The sequence below is a fragment of the Rana temporaria genome, chromosome 6 (genome assembly GCF_905171775.1).
Source record: "Rana temporaria chromosome 6, aRanTem1.1, whole genome shotgun sequence".
In the NCBI taxonomy this organism is placed as follows: domain Eukaryota; kingdom Metazoa; phylum Chordata; class Amphibia; order Anura; family Ranidae; genus Rana; species Rana temporaria.
This window is the reverse complement of record NC_053494.1, coordinates 221748768-221767823: the sequence shown is the minus strand read 5'-3', so window position 1 is coordinate 221767823 and position 19056 is coordinate 221748768. Positions and strand designations below refer to the sequence as shown.

The 19056-nt window shown below is 50.1% G+C and overlaps 1 protein-coding gene across 1 annotated transcript in view; it reads right to left on the bottom strand.

The window, feature by feature from the left end:
- The window catches only part of LMLN (leishmanolysin like peptidase), an 81087-nt gene that overhangs the window by 5912 nt on the left and 56119 nt on the right, over positions 1-19056 (bottom strand). The window contains exons 8-16 of the mRNA XM_040358319.1: positions 14785-14879; positions 14582-14699; positions 12667-12774; positions 12508-12584; positions 9886-9996; positions 9678-9810; positions 6011-6170; positions 4494-4624; positions 4111-4321 (exon numbers count right to left, since the gene is read on the bottom strand). Coding sequence (XP_040214253.1) covers positions 4111-4321; positions 4494-4624; positions 6011-6170; positions 9678-9810; positions 9886-9996; positions 12508-12584; positions 12667-12774; positions 14582-14699; positions 14785-14879 — 1144 coding nt within the window. The remainder of the gene's footprint in view (positions 1-4110; positions 4322-4493; positions 4625-6010; positions 6171-9677; positions 9811-9885; positions 9997-12507; positions 12585-12666; positions 12775-14581; positions 14700-14784; positions 14880-19056) is intronic.

The following is a 19056-nucleotide window of genomic DNA, read 5'->3' as shown; positions in this document are numbered from 1 at the left end:
TCCAGCTGCCTTGTGGGCCGAAATGCTGATTTGTCTCGATTTAGGACCCAGCCGAACCTCTCGAGGTACTGAACCGTGAGGGCGACTGCTCGTTCCAGGCCAGGAAACGAGTGGTCTACGACCAAGAGGTCGTCCAGGTAAGCCAGGACCGTGACCCCTTGGGTCCTTAGATTGGCTAGGATTGGGGCTAGGACCTTCGTGAATACCCGGGGGGCCGTAGCCAACCCGAAGGGGAGCGCCACAAATTGGAAATGGCGCTGAGCCACCGAGAAGCGTAGAAATACCTGATGTGGCTGAAAAATTGGCACATGAAGGTAAGCATCCTTTATGTCTATGGACGCCATGAAGTCGTCCTTCTGGAGCACGGCGACAGCTGACCGAATAGTTTCCATCCGGAATGAGCGGACCTTTAGGTACGCATTTACTCCCTTTAAGTCCAAAATTGGCCTGACATCGCCGTTGGGCTTTGGGATGATAAACAGGTTGGAGTAGAACCCCAAGCCCTGTTCCTGGACTGGTACTTCTACTATCACCTTCTGGCACAGCAGATGATTCAATGCCGCCATCAACGCGGCTCCCTTCACCGGGTCGCCTGGTACTCTTGACTCCTGGTAATGAGGAGGAGGGAATTCTGAAAATTCTAGTTTGTAGCCTGTGGCCACGGAAGACCGTACCCAGCAGTCGGGAATGCTGGCCTCCCAAACTTCTGCAAAGAGACGTAGCCTTCCCCCCACCATCGTGGGTGGGGGCGCCCCTTCATAAGGCCGACTTGGGGGCTGGCTTCGCAGGCTTGCGGTACCACTGCTTCTTGCCCCCCGTGGCTTGGCCCTGCGGCTCATTGTTAAAGCCTGATCTTGCAGGAGGCCGTCGATACTGTTTGGTATTAGAGGGCCCCTGTCCCGGGGAGGGCTGGCGCTTAAACGCGGGCCCTCGGGCTTTCTTCTTGACTGGCAAGAGAGTGCTTTTGCCGCTTGATATAGTCTGAATATATCTATCCAGATCTTCTCCGAAGAGTCGTCCTCCATGGAAGGGAAACCCTACCAGGAGCTTTTTGCATGGGGGCTCAGCCTCCCAACTCTTCAACCATAAGAGCCTTCTCATATGGATTAGAAATAAGGATAAACGTGATGCCTGCTGGATGGAGTCCTTGATAGCATCCACCGTAAAGCGTATAGCCCTCGGTATATCCGAAAATTCCTCTGCCTGCTGGGCAGGGATAAGTTTAAGCATTTGCTTAGTCTTATCTGATAATGCTTGGGTAATTCCAATAGCAGCCACCGCGGGCTGAACTATCGCCCCTGCTGAAGTAAAGGAGGCTTTCAGTAATCTTTCCAAGCGTTTATCAACCGGATCCTTAAACACCTGTAAGTTTTCTACAGGGCAAGTTAAAGATCTGTTCACACAGGAGATGGCTGCGTCCACCGCCGGGGGCGCCCATCTTTTGGAGAATTTCTCCTCCATAGGATATAAAACAGAGAATTTTTTAGGTGGTAAAAAGACTCTATCTGGCTTAATCCAATCCTGAAACATGACCTCCTCGAGTAGAGGATGGATCGGGAAAACTGCGTTGCTTTGAGGCGTCTTTAAAGAGCCTAAAGCTGAAACCGCCGATACTTGAGGTTCTGGTATGGGTAACTTAAATGCCTCATGGACCATGTCCGTTAAGGCCTGAACCCACAAACTTTCCCCTTGGGAGGCTGAACCAGACCCCTCAGTATCCAGATCCTCGATCTCTGAACCACCCTGGTCCAAAGCGTCAAGTCTATCCAATTCCCCTAGGGAAAGGATTTCTGTGTCTGAGGGTTCTTGCTCGGGTGACGGAGACCTAGTCCGCTTTCTACCCGATATAGCCTTAGCTATTCTTTTTGCCATTCTTTTCTCTAGTTCACCTAAAGAAACAGCAAGAACTCTCTCAGTGACAAAGCCGGGGTTGGACTGACCTGGATCAGCCCCAGCACCAGATCCCCCAGGTCCCATCAAGGCGTGCCCTGATATGTCCTGTGGGGATAGCAGCGGCATAGCCGTGTCTGAGCCCTCGAATTTTGCGGGGGAATCCCCACCCTTTGTACCCTCTGACCCAGAAGCCATGGTACAATACCGAGGTACACCTGCTATCACCCAGCCACAGACGTAGCTAAGGGGATCTGTCGGTTTGGGAGCGATAGAGACTAACGCCCAAACTGAGAAGGGAGATCAGCAGTTCTTTCCCTTCTTCTTTTTCTTTCTTTTTTTTTTTTTTTTTTTGAAGAGGAAAAGAAACCACTCTGTCTCCCACTAAGTATTGCCAATCTGCTGAAAAAAGGAAAAGAAAACCTATCTGTAGGTTTGACAGTCCTTAGAAAAAACTGCAATTCTTCCTTTCGCCACCGGGTGTCCTCGGCGTGCTCCGCTCTGTGTCCTCCTCTCCTCTAGCTCAGGATGACACTGAGCTCTTGGCAGCTAATGGAAGGACCTCCCCTTCCTTTACTTGTGATTCGCCGCCCACAAGGACGCGCCCCCACCACGGAAACGGCGCGAAAATCGTTTATATCTCGGGCACGCACGCGCGCGCCCGTCGGCGGGGGCCATCACACATGGAGGAGGACGGAGCAGCGCAGGCACCCAGGCAGGTAAGCCCTTTAGGTAGGTCACAGACCTCCTTTTAGCATGGGAAAAAGACTCCCCTCTTACAGAGATCCCACACCTAGCGCCAGCAGCCCAGCTAAGCAACACTTACCAGGGAGGTCACATATTACTGGGGAAAAAAGATTGAATCATCCTGTCTCTGTCATAGACATAGTGATTCCTTGCCAATGCAGAGCATACCCAGGCCTGTCCCCCTGTGCACCCCCTGTAGGGAACCTGCTAAGAACCAAGTTCCGCAAGCTCCCCCAATACTTACCTGCTCCATGCCGCAGGACTTTTGCACAGCAAGAGGTCCAATCTTCCCCCATCTCCGTGGGTGGCGTCTAGACCTTCAGGCCCTGGGTTCCTATGAAGGAGCCACTGTCCTGGGCCCATATAGCACCCTGGCAACAGAAACATTAGGCCCCCAAAGGTTTCTAAGTTCTGGGCCCAGGGTCCAGCTCTCTGAACAGAAAGCATTATGGGCTACACCCCAATGGTTTGGGGTCCGGTTGCTGACCACTTTAGCACTGAGGCCTTTTGACAGATCCGGTTAGCCTGCCTTAATCCCAAGGATGTGGAGGTAAGCTAAACCATGACCAACACCTAAGACACTGGCGAAAAAACTGAGGTACTCCTCCTATGGGAGGGGGTTATATAGGGAGGGGCACTTCCTGTTTGAGATTGCCAGTGTCCATCACCTGAAGGTACTCCATATAACCCATATAGTAATGAATATGCCGCTCTGTGTCCCGTGATGTACGAGAAAGAAAATAGAGCGACTTTTTGCTATAATAAATATCCCCCCAAAAAATATATAAAACATTTTTTTTCCCTCAGTTTAGGCCGATACGTATTCTTCTACATATTTTTGGTAAAAAAAAGTGTTTATTGATTGGTTTGCGCAAAAGTTATAGCGTTTTCAAAATAGGAGATAGTTTTATGGCATTTTTATTATATTTTTACTACTAATGGCGGCAATCAGCGATTTTTATCGGGACTGCGACATTATGGCGGACACATTGGACACATTTTTGGGACCATTCACTGATTACTGTGAAAATAACACTGGCAGGGAAGGGGTTAACCACTAGGTGGCGCTGAAGGGGTTAAGTGTGTCCTAGGGAGTGATTCTAACTCTTAGGGGGCGTGGCTACATGTGACACGTCACTGATCGCTGCTCCCGATGACAGGAAACAGACGATCCATGTCCTGTCACTAGGCAGAACAGGGATGAACTATTTTCCTATTACTGGGTTTAGTAACACTTTAATTGAACTTAGAAGCTGATTGGCTGCCATGTACAGCGGCGGCACCAGATTCTCCGCGCTTCAGTTTTAGTAAATCCCCCCCACTTGTCGATCACTTGTTGATATTACACTTTTGCACCAGAAACCGGTTTTGTGGGGGCCAATCTTTTCAGGGTCTATTTGCCTTTAGTAAAAGCCCCCCATTGTGTCTCCCTCTTGCTGTGTATAAACGACCCTGGGGGGGGGGGGGGGGTACCTAGAGGGGCCAGTCTGGTCCTGTTGTCTGGCGGTGGCTCTCTCTCGGGTGGGCACACGTCACAGAAGTCCAGGCAGGGGGGGCATACCAGATCCCCCTCATAATACCAGCCGTTGCTGTTGGCTCTGATGGTGAGTATCTGGCCGGCGCGGGCACACGGGTACGGAGAGTCTTCCACCCACACCTGGAGGCCTTCCGGGGAGCAGCTCACCTGGGGGGACAGACAGGAGGCGGAGTCAGTATCACATCACACAGGGCGGAGCTCTCTGGAGGATCGGACCGCCGATACGGGGAGGACCTCCAACTGATGACCAAGATGGGCCACCGAAGCCCTTCCCCCCACATTATACATGAAATACTACAAGAAGGTTTCTCTACATCACCTGATAACAGCCGCTGCCCCAATCCGGGTAACTCATCCGCTTCATACATTGCTCCATGACAAACGCCGAGCGCTGCTCCAGGCAGGCCGAGTCCGGTCCGTACCGCTCCGCCCCGTAATTCCGGGAGGTGGCTGGAGAGGAAAGACACACTGAATGTTGACCTCACACACCCCCCTCGCCCCACAGTGACCCCCGCCACCTACCTCGCCCCACAGTGACCCCCAAATCACCCCCCTCGCCCCACAGTGACCCCCGCCACCCACCTCACCCCACAGTGACCCCCGCCACCCACCTCGCCCCACAGTGACCCCCGCCACCCACCTCACCCCACAGTGACCCCCGCCACCCACCTCGCCCCACAGTGACCCCCGCCACCCTCCTCGCCCCACAGTGACATCCAAATCACCCACCTCGCCCCACAGTGACCCCCAAATCACCCACCTCGCCCCACAGTGACCCCCACCCACCTACCTCACCACACAGTGACCCTCCTTACACCCACTTCACCCCACAGTGACCCCCGCCACCTACCTCGGCACACAATGACCCCCGCCCACCCAACTCGCCCCTTCGCCAAACAGTGACCCCCCTACACCCACCTCGCCCCAAAGTGACCCCCTTACACCCACCTCGCCCCAAAGTGACCCCCTTACACCCACCTCGCCCCACAGTGACCCCCCTTACAGCCACCTCACACCCACATCGCCCCACAGTGACCCCCTTACACCCACCCACCTTGCCCCACAGTGACCCCCTTCTCACCTACCTTGCCCCACAGTGACCCCCAAATCACCCACCTCGCCCCACAGTGACCACCACCCACCTACCTCGCCCCACATTGACCCCCGCCACCCACCTCGCCCCACAGTGACCGCCGCCACCCACCTCGCCCCACAGTGACCCCCGCCACCCTCCTCGCCCCACAGTGACCCTCCTTACACCCACTTCGCCCCACAGTGACCCCCTGCCCACTCTCCTCGCCCGACAGTGACCCTCTGCCCACTCTCCACGCCCCACAGTGACCCCCGCCCACCTACCTCGCCACACATTGACCCCCGGACACCCAACTCGCCCCATTAGCAAACAGTGACCCCCTTACACCCACCTCGCCCCACAGGGACCCCCTTATACCCACCCTGCCCCCAAAGTGACCCTCTTACACCCACCTCGCCCCACAGTGACCCCCTTCTCACCCACCTCGCCCCACAGTGACCCCCAAATCACCCACCTCGCCCCACAGTGACCGCTGTTACACCCACCTTACCCCAAAGTGCCCCCCCTTACACCCTACAGTGACCCCCCCTTACACCCAGCTCGCCCCACAGTGACCCCCCTTACACCCACCTTGCCCCCACAGTGACCCCTTACACCCCCTGCCCTATAGTTAACCCCCTTACATCCACCTCGCCCAACAGTGCCACCCCTTACACCTTAGAGTGACCCCCCCTTACACACACTTCGCCCCGCAGAGACGCCCGCTCACCCACCTCGCCCCGCAGTGACCCCCTCACACCCACCTGGCTGATTCTGCGCCAATGTGCAGTCGGAGCTCCGCTGGAACTCTCCGCTCAGATGCCAACTGAACTCCTGTGTAAACGGGCAAAAGTCAGCGATCTCCACCGCACCTCCGTAATGGGCGAGATCCTGAGGAGGCACTCCGGGGATGGCATCAAAGTACTGATCACCGCAGAGAGGAGACACGAGAGTCACGTCAGATACAGAAGACAGAATATCAGATGGAGCCGCTCAATTCTACATGACAGGTAAAGGGATTTATCTGCATTATCTGGAATGTCCTTCTCCTCCCTACCCCTAGGGGGTCACCGACATCTGGGAAATACAGATCCTATTGTTGGCTCCTCCTATCCCTCCCCTGTATATTGGGGGCTCCTCCTATCCCTCCCCTGTATATTAGGGCTCCTTCTATCCCTCCCCTGTATATTGGGGGCTCCTCCTATCCTTCCCCTGTATATTGGGGGCTCTTCCTATCCCTCCCCTGTATATTGGGGCTCCTCCTATCCCTCCCCTGTATATTGGGGCTCCTCCTATCCCTCCCCTGTATATTGGGGGCTCCTCCTATCCCTCCCCTGTATATTGGGGCTCCCCCTATCCCTCCCCTGTATATTGGGGGCTCCTCCTATCCCTCCCCTGTATATTGGGGGCTCCTCCTATCCCTCCCCTGTATATTGGGGGCTCCTCCTATCCCTCCCCTGTATATTGGGGCTCCTCCTATCCCTCCCCTGTATATTGGGGGCTCCTCCTATCCCTCCCCTGTATATTGGGGGCTCATCCTATCCTTCCCCTGTATATTGGGGGCTCTTCCTATCCCTCCCCTGTATATTGGGGCTCCTTCTATCCCTCCCCTGTATATTGGGGTCTCCTCCTATCCCTCCCCTGTATATTGGGGTCTCCTATCCCTCCCCTGTATATTGGGGGCTCCTCCTATCCCTCCCCTGTATATTGGGGGCTCCTCCTATCCCTCCCCTGTATATTAGGGCTCCTTCTATCCCTCCCCTGTATATTGGGGGCTCCTCCTATCCTTCCCCTGTATATTGGGGGCTCTTCCTATCCCTCCCCTGTATATTGGGGGCTCCTCCTATCCCTCCCCTGTATATTAGGGCTCCTTCTATCCCTCCCCTGTATATTGGGGGCTCCTCCTATCCTTCCCCTGTATATTGGGGGCTCTTCCTATCCCTCCCCTGTATATTGGGGCTCCTCCTATCCCTCCCCTGTATATTGGGGCTCCTCCTATCCCTCCCCTGTATATTGGGGGCTCCTCCTATCCCTCCCCTGTATATTGGGGCTCCCCCTATCCCTCCCCTGTATATTGGGGGCTCCTCCTATCCCTCCCCTGTATATTGGGGGCTCCTCCTATCCCTCCCCTGTATATTGGGGGCTCCTCCTATCCCTCCCCTGTATATTGGGGCTCCTCCTATCCCTCCCCTGTATATTGGGGGCTCCTCCTATCCCTCCCCTGTATATTGGGGGCTCATCCTATCCTTCCCCTGTATATTGGGGGCTCTTCCTATCCCTCCCCTGTATATTGGGGGCTCCTTCTTTCCCTCCCCTGTATATTGGGGGCTCCTCCTATCCCTCCCCTGTATATTGGGGGCTCCTCCTATCCCTCCCCTGTATATTGGGGCTCCTTCTATCCCTCCCCTGTATATTGGGGTCTCCTATCCCTCCCCTGTATATTGGGGCTCCTCCTATCCCTCCCTTGTATATTGGGGGCTCCTCCTATCCCTTCCCCTAAATATCAGGGGCTCCTCCTACCCTCCCCTGTATATTGGGGTCTCCTCCTATCCCTTCCCTGTATATTGGGGGCTCCTCCTATCCCTCCCCTGTATATTGGGGGCTCCTCCTATTCCTCCCCTGTATATTGGGGGCTCCTCCTATCCCTCCCCTGTATATTGGGGGCTCCTCCTATCCCTCCCCTGTATATTGGGGGCTCCTCCTATCCCTCCCCTGTATATTGGGGTCTCCTCCTATCCCTCCTCTGTATATTGGGGTCTCCTCCTATCCCTCCCCTGTATATTGGGGCTCCTCCTATCCCTCCCCTGTATATTGGGGGCTCTTCCTATCTCTCCCCTGTATATTGGGGCTCCTCCTATCCCTCCCCTGTATATTGGGGCTCCTCCTATCCCTCCCCTGTATACTGGGGTCTCCTCCTATCCCTCCCCTATATTCCCATTGGCTCCTCCTATTCCTCCCCTGTATACTGGGGGCTCCTCCTATCCCTCCCCTGTATACTGGGGGCTCCTACTACCCTCCCCTGTATATTGGGGTCTCCTCCTATCCTTCCCCTGTATATTGGGGGCTCCTCCTACCCTCCCCTGTATACTGGGGGCTCCTCCTATCCCTCCCCTGTATATTGGGGGCTCATCCTATCCCTCCCCTGTATATTGGGGGCTCCCCCTATCCCTCCCCTGTATATTGGGGGCTCCTCCTATCCCTCCCCTGTATATTGGGGGCTCCTCCTATCCCTCCCCTGTATATTGGGGGCTCTTCCTATCCCTCCCCTGTATATTGGGGTCTCCTCCTATCCTTCCCCTGTATATTGGGGGCTCCTCCTATCCCTTCCCCTGTATATTGGAGGCTCCTCCTATGCCTCCCCTGTATATTGGGGGCTCCTCCTATGCCTCCCCTGTATATTGGGGGCTCCTCCTATCCCTCCCCTGTATATTGGGGGCTCCTCCTATCCCTCCCCTGTATATTCGGGTCTCCTCCTGTCCCTCCCCTGTATATTGGGGGCTCCTCCTATCCCTCCCCTGTATACTGGGGGCTCCTCCTATCCCTCCCCTGTATACTAGGGGCTCCTCCTATCCCTCCCCTGTATATTGGGGGCTCCTCCTATCCCCCCCTGTATATTGGGGTCTCCTCCTATCCCTCCCCTGTATATTGGGGGCTCCTCCTACCCTTTCCTGTATATTGGGGTCTCCTCCTATCCCTCCCCTGTATACTGGGGGCTCCTCCTATCCTTCCCCTGTATATTGGGGTCTCCTCCTATCGCTCCCCTGTATATTGGGCTCTCCTCGTATCCCTGCCCTGTATATTGGGGGCTCCTCCTATCCCTCCCCTGTATATTGGGGGCTCCTCCTATCCCTCCCCTGTATATTGGGGGCTCCTCCTATCCCTCCCCTGTATATTGGGGTCTCCTCCTATCCCTTCCATGTATATTGGGGGCTTCTCCTATCCCTCCCCTGTATATTGGGGGCTCCTCCTACCCTCCCCTGTATACTGGGGGCTCCTCCTATCCCTCCCCTGTATACTGGGGGCTCCTCCTATCCCTCCCCTGTATACTGGGGGCTCCTCCTATCCCTCCCCTGTATACTGGGGACTCCTCCTATCCCTCCCCTGTATACTGGGGGCTCCTCCTATCCTCCCCTGTATATTGGGGGCTCCTCATATCCCTCCCCTGTATATTGGGGGCTCCTCCTATCCCTCCCCTGTATACTGGGGGCTCCTCCTATCCCTCCCCTGTATATTGGGAGCTCTTCCTATCCCTCCCCTGTATATTGGGGGCTCCTCCTATCCCTCCCCTGTATACTGGGGGCTCCTCCTATCCCTCCCCTGTATACTGGGGGCTCCTCCTATCCCTCCCCTGTATATTGGGGGCTCCTCCTATCCCTGGTGCAGGGTGGGAGGACGATGTAGGTTCCTCCTCCACAGACATAAGACATGTACCTGATACTCCTGAGGGAGTCTCTGGGGGAACCTCTGCAGGTTACAGATGGCCACAGCTCTCTGGTCTTGCCTGCAGGCCAGTTTTAAAGGGTTACTCCGGAGCGTGTGGCAGAAGGGGCTGACACTGCGATTCCTGCAGAGAGAGTCCAATAAATGATCACCTGATACACACAACAGACCGCACATGTCTATGACATCACATCCCTACCGCCGGCTCTGCTGATCAATCCAGAACTTGCAGCTCTTCATGACGAAGTCGCAGCCCTTCCCCCGGCCCCAGTCCAGTCTCTGCGCCATGCTGTAGTTGGCACGGTACCAGCTGGAACAGAAACCAGTCATGTCATATAACACTCTCAAAAATATTCCAATTGCACACCTTCCAGGAAAATGGCCAATAAGTAAAAGGGTGCTGAAACGATTACCAGCTGGGAACCGGAAAGCAAATCATATAAACATATTCGCCAGCACACCAAGGATCATTTAAAAAACGTCCAAAAATGTTTTAATGCATATTAGCGATCCAAAAAGCTTTTTGGATCGCTAATATGCATTAAAAATTTTTTGGAAGTTTTTTAAATGATCCTTGGTGTGCTGGCAAATATGTTTATATGTCATATAACACACCGCCATCATCTGTAGGGATCCTCGGCACAGAGAAATGCCAAAGCGTCACTCCTCATCACAGCGGCTGATGAAGTGAGGCCGGACAGAGGTGAGCAGGGCCGCCATCAGGGGGGTACTGGCCCCCCCTCCCGTTTTTTCTTTTTGCATTACACCTGTAAGGGGCCCGATGGTCCCCAGGGAAACCCCACGCCCCCCACGATTATCTTGCGTCGGGAGAGAAGAGATTACACTTGTTACACAGGGGAGGGATAGGAGGAGCCCCCAGTATACAGGGGAGGGATAGGAGGAGCCCCCAATATACAGGGGAGGGATAGGAGGAGCCCCCAATATACAGGGGAAGGATAGGATGAGCCCCCAATATACAGGGGAGGGATAGGATGAGCCCCCAATATACAGGGGAAGGATAGGAGGAGCCCCCAATATACAGGGGAAGGATAGGAGGAGCCCCCAATATACAGGGGAAGGATAGGAGGAGCCCCCAATATACAGGGGAGGGATAGGAGGAGCCCCCAATATACAGGGGAGGGATAGGAGGAGCCGCCAATATACAGGGGAGGGATAGGAGGAGCCCCCAGTATACAGGGGAGGGATAGGAGGAGCCCCAATATACAGGGGAAGGGATAGGAGGAGCCCCCAATATACAGGGGAAGGATAGGATGAGCCCCCAATATACAGGGGAAGGGTAGGAGGAGCCCCGAATATACAGGGGAAGGGATAGGAGGAGCCCCGAATATACAGGGGAAGGGATAGGAGGAGCCCCCAGTATACAGGGGAGGGATAGGAGGAGCCCCCAATATACAGGGGAAGGATAGGAGGAGCCCCCAATATACAGGGGAAGGGATAGGAGGAGCCCCCAATATACAGGGGAGGGATAGGAGGAGCCCCCAATATACAGGGGAAGGATAGGAGGAGCCCCCAATATACAGGGGAAGGGATAGGAGGAGCCCCCAATATACAGGGGAAGGATAGGAGGAGCCCCCAATATACAGGGGAAGGGATAGGAGGAGCCCCCAATATACAGGGGAGGGATAGGAAGAGCCCCCAATATACAGGGGAGGGATAGGAGGAGCCCCCGATATACAGGGGAGGGATAGGAGGAGCCCCCAGTATACAGGGGAGGGATAGGAGGAGCCCCCAATATACAGGGGATGGATAGGAAGAGCCCGCAATATACAGGGGAGGGATAGGAGGAGCCCCCAATATATAGGGGAAGGGTAGGAGGAGCCCCCAATATACAGGGGAAGGATAGGAGGAGCCCCCAATATACAGGGAAGGGTAGGAGGAGCCCCAATATACAGGGGAGGGATAGGAGGAGACCCCAATATACAGGGGAGGGATAGGAGGAGCCCCCAATATACAGGGGAGGGATAGGAGGAGCCCCCAATATACAGGGGAGGGATAGGAGGAGCCCCCAATATACAGGGGAGGGATAGGAGGAGCCCCCAATATACAGGGGAAGGGATAGGAGGAGCCCCCAATATACAGGGGAGGGATAGGAGGAGCCCCGAATATACAGGGGAGGGATAGGAGGAGCCCCCAGTATACAGGGGAGGGATAAGAGGAGCCCCTAGTATACAGGGGAGGGATAGGAGGAGCCCCCAATATACAGGGGAGGGATAGAAGGAGCCCCCAGTATACAGGGGAGGGATAAGAGGAGCCCCTAGTATACAGGGGAGGGATAGGAGGAGCCCCAATATACAGGGCAAGGATAGGAGGAGCCCCCAATATACAGGGAGGGATAGGAGGAGCCCCGAATATACAGGGGAAGGATAGGAGCCCCCCTCCCCCATTCTCTGCTCCAGGGGGGCCCTGCCTAAAGCTGTGTAAGGGGCCCCAAAATTTGTGATGGCCGCCCTGGAGGTGAGGTCAGTGTTGTGATCAGTAATAATGACAGAAAGTATGAATCGCAAAATCCTTCCGAGGATCAGAGAAACACTGAAAATATATTCTTACAGCAGCCAAACTAAACCAGATAAGACAGACACTCCCCCTCCTTCCTCCATTCAGAAAAGTTCTTGCATTGATTACACTGCTTGTGAATGAAGGAGAGTCTGATCAGTCACAGGATTCTCTCCTCCATTCACAAGCAGTGTGATCAATACAAGAACGTCTCTGAATGGACGGAAGGAGGATTTATATTCCTATAAGAAGAACGCACTTTCTTCACCCTCCATCTGAGCAATGCTGACAGTATAAATGGCCTCACCCGGTATCCTCCATCAGCGCCAGAGTTATCCTGGAAAACACCCGGTTCTGGGTGTGGGAACCGGTCATGGCTTCATTCTGTGGGCAGGAAAGGGGCGTGGTTAGAGAGGAGGCAGCCAATCAGATGATAAATGTAAAATCGGGAACAATCATACGGTACCTCCAGCAGCCTCTTCTCCCAATGGTTCAGCTCCGTGCCCATCCCCCCCTGGTTCTCCAGCTCCATCCCTTCCAGGATCGGACAGTTAAAATGTCTGCGGACCTCGTCCTGTGCGCACACAAGAGACGGAAGAGTGAGCGCCCCATCCAATCAGCACTTCTTATATATAGAATAATAAATGTAACTACCATGCCATGAAAAAAAAGGATTTTTGTACTCACCGTAAAATCCATTTCTCTGAGTTCATAGACGGACACAGCCTTCTTTGACATTAGGTTAAAATACAATATTTATTACTTGTTGCTATAATAAATATCCCAATTTAAAAAAAAATAAAACACATTTTTTTTCTCAGTTTAGGCCGATACATATTCTTCTACATATTTTTAGTAAAAAAAAAAAATCGCAATAAGCGACTGGTTTGCGCAAAAGTTATAGCGCCTACAAAATAGGGGACAGAATTATTATTTTTTTTTTTACTAGAAATGGCGGCGATCTGCGATTTTTATTGGGACTGCGACGTTATGGCGGACACATCGGACACTTTTGACACATTTTTGGCGCCATTCACATTTATACTGCGATCAGTGCTATAAATATGCACTAATTACAGTATAAATGTGACTGGCATTGAAGGGGTTAACACTAGGGGGTGAGGAAGGGGTTAAATGTGTGTCCTAATTAGTGTTCTAACTGTGGGGGAGGGGGGGGTGACTGGGGGAGGTGACCGATCTATGTCTCTATGTACAAGGGACACAGATCGGTCTCCTCTCCAGAGACAGGACGCTGTCTCTGTGTAAAACGGCAATGAGAAATGATCTCATATGTTTACATATGAGATCATCTCTCATTGGCCGCACAGATCGCCTAGCAAACAACCACTCTGATTGGCCGTTCAGGCGATCTGTGATTGGCTGTGTCCAAGGGACACGGCCAGCACAGAAGTTCCCCGCTGCGCGCTCTGGAGCGCGCGCGGGGAACGCGCAAAGGGGCGGACGTCAATTGACGTCCACTTGGCTTTTCAGGTCCGCGCTGTAGCCGTCATTCGACTATAGCGCGGACCCCTTGTGGTTAACGCATCCTTTGTTTGGTTGTACGACTGGCTGGCAGACGTGGCAGCTGGTAGCTCAAGTCTCCCGGTGGAACGGGAGATCCTGGTAAGGCCACGGAAGGCAGCGGGAAAGGGGGGGGCACACATCTCCTCCCACTGCTTGTAATAGAAATCAAGCAGCTAGCTATCTGCTAGGATTGCTTTTATAAGAAAGCCGACCGATGGCCTAAAAAACAGTACCGGGGTGATGCCTGACACCGCAGAGATCATCCCACTTTAAGTACAATGATGTACCTTGTATGTGATTTGGTGGCAGGTGATCACACAAGTCTTGGCTAGCTGTCTGGTGGGACGGGTAGGTCGGAGGATATCAGAGGGTCCGGATCCAAGCAGGGAAACTTGTGTGCCAACCTGAAGGCAGGTTGGTGATCTTACACCCTCATTACAATGAGATACGGGTTATAAGTATAATAAAAAGAGATTCTCAATCCATCTGTACCTGGTGTACACGTCAGTGATGGAGAACCTTGACACCCCAGATGTTTTGGAACTACATTTCCCATGATGCTCTCCTACACTGCAGAGTGCCTGAGCATCATGGGAAATGTAGTTCCAAAACATCTGGGGTGCCGAGGTTCCCCCAACACTGCCCTAGGCTGTGTAATGTAAACACATAGACATTAAGGATGAGCTCTGGCGTGTTCGCATGCTACACGTGCAGAGCTCGCCAGGAAGTGTGCACGGTGCTGCGCTAATCACAGCCAGGGCTGTGATTAGGCTACACTTCCTGGCGGGCTCTGCACGTGTAGCATGCGAACATGCCAGAGCTCCTCCTTAATAGCCATAGACACTACAGAGACTCACAGTGACTCTGGGGGTGACCAGCAGGAACACCTTGTGTTGGAGCATCTTGGAGCCGCTGACATCCCAGTTCCTGGTGACGGTGCGAAGAACGCGATCGCTCCACTGATAGACCCCCAGACTGCAGAGACAGAACACAGAGAGATGGGTCCCCCGGTCCCTCCTGGACTGACGGATCATTGAGCGCTCACCTCTATGGATCTCACCTGTCATTGAATAGCGGAAGCCCATTGATGTACCTCGGAGTCAGAGGATCGCCATTATCATCACGATATAACGCAAAGAGGCCGGCGGAGAATCCCTGAGAGAGGAAACCAGAAAGTCACATATAAAAACCATGGAGGACAAATATATTATTCACAGCTAATATATATCTATATCAGGAGGGCGGGGCTTATAGTATTATATATCTATATCAGGAGGGCGGGGCTGGTTATAGTATTATATATCTATATCAGGAGGACGGGGCTGATTATAGTATTATATATCTATATCAGGAGGACGGGGCTGATTATAGTATTATATATCTATATCAGGAGGAGGGGGCTGATTATAGTATTATATATCTATATCAGGAGGACGGGGCTGATTATAGTATTATATATCTATATCAGGAGGACGGGGCTGATTATAGTATTATATATCTATATCAGGAGGACGGGGCTGATTATAGTATTATATATCTATATCAGGAGGAGGGGAATGATTATAGTATTATATATCTATATCAGGAGGAGGGGGGTGATTATAGTATTATATATCTATATCAGGAGGACGGGGCTGGTTATAGTATTATATATCTATATCAGGAGGACGGGGCTGGTTATAGTATTATATATCTATATCAGGAGGACGGGGCTGATTATAGTATTATATATCTATACCAGGAGGAGGGGAATGATTATAGTATTATATATCTATATCAGGAGGACGGGGCTGATTATAGTATTATATATCTATACCAGGAGGACGGGGCTGGTTATAGTATTATATATCTATATCAGGAGGACGGGGCTGGTTATAGTATTATATATCTATACCAGGAGGACGGGGCTGGTTATAGTATTATATATCTATATCAGGAGGACGGGGCTGATTATAGTATTATATATCTATATCAGGAGGGCGAGGCTTATAGTATTATATATCTATATCAGGAGAGCTGGGCTGATTATAGTATTATATATCTATATCAGGAGGACGGGCTGGTTATAGTATTATATATCTATATCAGGAGGGCGGGGCTGGTTATAGTATTATATATCTATATCAGGAGGACGGGGCTGGTTATATTATTATATATCTATATCAGGAGAGCTGGACTGATTATAGTATTATATATCTATATCAGGAGAGCTGGGCTGGTTATAGTATTATATATCTATATCAGGAGAGCGGGGCTGATTATAGTATTATATATCTATATCAGGAGGACGGGGCTGATTATAGTATTATATATCTATATCAGGAGGACGGGCTGGTTATAGTATTATATATCTATATCAGGAGGACGGGCTCGTTATAGTATTATATATCTATATCAGGAGGACGGGGCTGATTATAGTATTATATATCTATATCAGGAGGACGGGGCTGGTTATATTATTATATATCTATATCAGGAGAGCTGGGCTGGTTATAGTATTATATATCTATATCAGGAGAGCTGGGCTGGTTATAGTATTATATATCTATATCAGGAGGACGGGGCTGATTATAGTATTATATATCTATATCAGGAGGACGGGGCTGATTATAGTATTATATATCTATATCAGGAGGACGGGGCTGGTTATATTATTATATATCTATATCAGGAGAGCTGGACTGATTATAGTATTATATATCTATATCAGGAGAGCTGGGCTGGTTATAGTATTATATATCTATATCAGGAGGACGGGGCTGATTATATTATTATATATCTATATCAGGAGAGCTGGACTGATTATAGTATTATATATCTATATCAGGAGAGCTGGGCTGGTTATAGTATTATATATCTATATCAGGAGGACGGGGCTGATTATAGTATTATATATCTATATCAGGAGGGCGAGGCTTATAGTATTATATATCTATATCAGGAGGACGGGGCTGGTTATAGTATTATATATCTATATCAGGAGGACGGGGCTGATTATAGTATTATATATCTATATCAGGAGGAGGGGGCTTATAGTATTATATATCTATATCAGGAGGACGGGGCTGATTATAGTATTATATATCTATATCAGGAGGACGGGGTGATTATAGTATTATATATCTATATCAGGAGGACGGGGCTGGTTATAGTATTATATATCTATATCAGGAGAGCTGGGCTGGTTATAGTATTATATATCTATATCAGGAGGACGGGGCTGATTATAGTATTATATATCTATATCAGGAGGACGGGGTGATTATAGTATTATATATCTATATCAGGAGAGCTGGGCTGGTTATAGTATTATATATCTATATCAGGAGGACGGGCTGGTTATATTATTATATATCTATATCAGGAGAGCTGGACTGATTATAGTATTATATATCTATATCAGGAGGGCGAGGCTTATAGTATTATATATCTATATCAGGAGGACGGGGCTGATTATAGTATTATATATCTATATCAGGAGGGCGAGGCTTATAGTATTATATATCTATATCAGGAGGGCGGGGCTGATTATAGTATTATATATCTATATCAGGAGGACGGGGCTGATTATAGCATTATATATCTATATCAGGAGGACGGGGCTGATTATAGTATTATATATCTATATCAGGAGAGCTGGGCTGGTTATAGTATTATATATCTATATCAGGAGGAGGGGGCTGATTATAGTATTATATATCTATATCAGGAGGATGGGGCTGGTTATAGTATTATATATCTATATCAGGAGGGCGGGGCTGATTATAGTATTATATATCTATATCAGGAGGATGGGGCTGGTTATAGCATTATATATCTATATCAGGAGGGCGGGGCTGATTATAGTATTATATATCTATATCAGGAGGACGGGGCTGGTTATAGTATTATATATCTATATCAGGAGGATGGGGCTGGTTATAGTATTATATATCTATATCAGGAGGGCGGGGCTGATTATAGTATTATATATCTATATCAGGAGGATGGGGCTGGTTATAGCATTATATATCTATATCAGGAGGACGGGGCTGATTATAGCATTATATATCTATATCAGGAGGACGGGGCTGATTATAGTATTATATATCTATATCAGGAGGATGGGGCTGGTTATAGCATTATATATCTATATCAGGAGGACGGGGCTGATTATAGTATTATATATCTATATCAGGAGGACGGGGCTGATTATAGTATTATATATCTATATCAGGAGGGCGGGGCTTATTATAGTATTATATATCTATATCAGGAGGACGGGGCTGATTATAGTATTATATATCTATATCAGGAGGACGGGGTGATTATAGTATTATATATCTATATCAGGAGGACGGGGCTAATTATAGTATTATATATCTATATCAGGAGGACGGGGTGATTATAGTATTATATATCTATATCAGGAGGAGGGGGCTGATTATAGTATTATATATCTATATCAGGAGGACGGGGCTGGTTATAGTATTATATATCTATATCAGGAGGAGGGGAATGATTATAGTATTATATATCTATATCAGGAGGGCGGGGCTGGTTATAGCATTATATATCTATATCAGGAGGATGGGGCTGATTATAGTATTATATATCTATATCAGGAGGAGGGGGCTGGTTATAGTATTATATATCTATATCAGGAGGGCGGGGCTGGTTATAGCATTATATATCTATATCAGGAGGGCGGGGCTGATTATAGTATTATATATCTATATCAGGAGGGCGGGGCTGGTTATAGCATTATATATCTATATCAGGAGGGCGGGGCTGATTATAGTATTATATATCTATATCAGGAGAGCGGGGTGATTATAGTATTATATATCTATATCAGGAGGACGGGGCTGATTATAGTATTATATATCTATATCAGGAGGATGGGGCTGGTTATAGTATTATATATCTATATCAGGAGGAGGGGGCTGATTATAGTATTATATATCTATATCAGGAGGATGGGGCTGGTTATAGTATTATATATCTATATCAGGAGGACGGGGCTGATTATAGTATTATATATCTATATCAGGGGGGCGGGGCTGGTTATAGTATTATATATCTATATCAGGAGGACGGGGCTGGTTATAGTATTATATATCTATATCAGGAGGATGGGGCTGGTTATAGTATTATATATCTATATCAGGAGGAGGGGGTGATTATAGTATTATATATCTATATCAGGAGGGCGGGGCTGATTATAGTATTATATATCTATATCAGGAGGACGGGGCTGGTTATAGTATTATATATCTATATCAGGAGGGCGGGGTGATTATAGTATTATATATCTATATCAGGAGGAGGGGGCTGATTATAGTATTATATA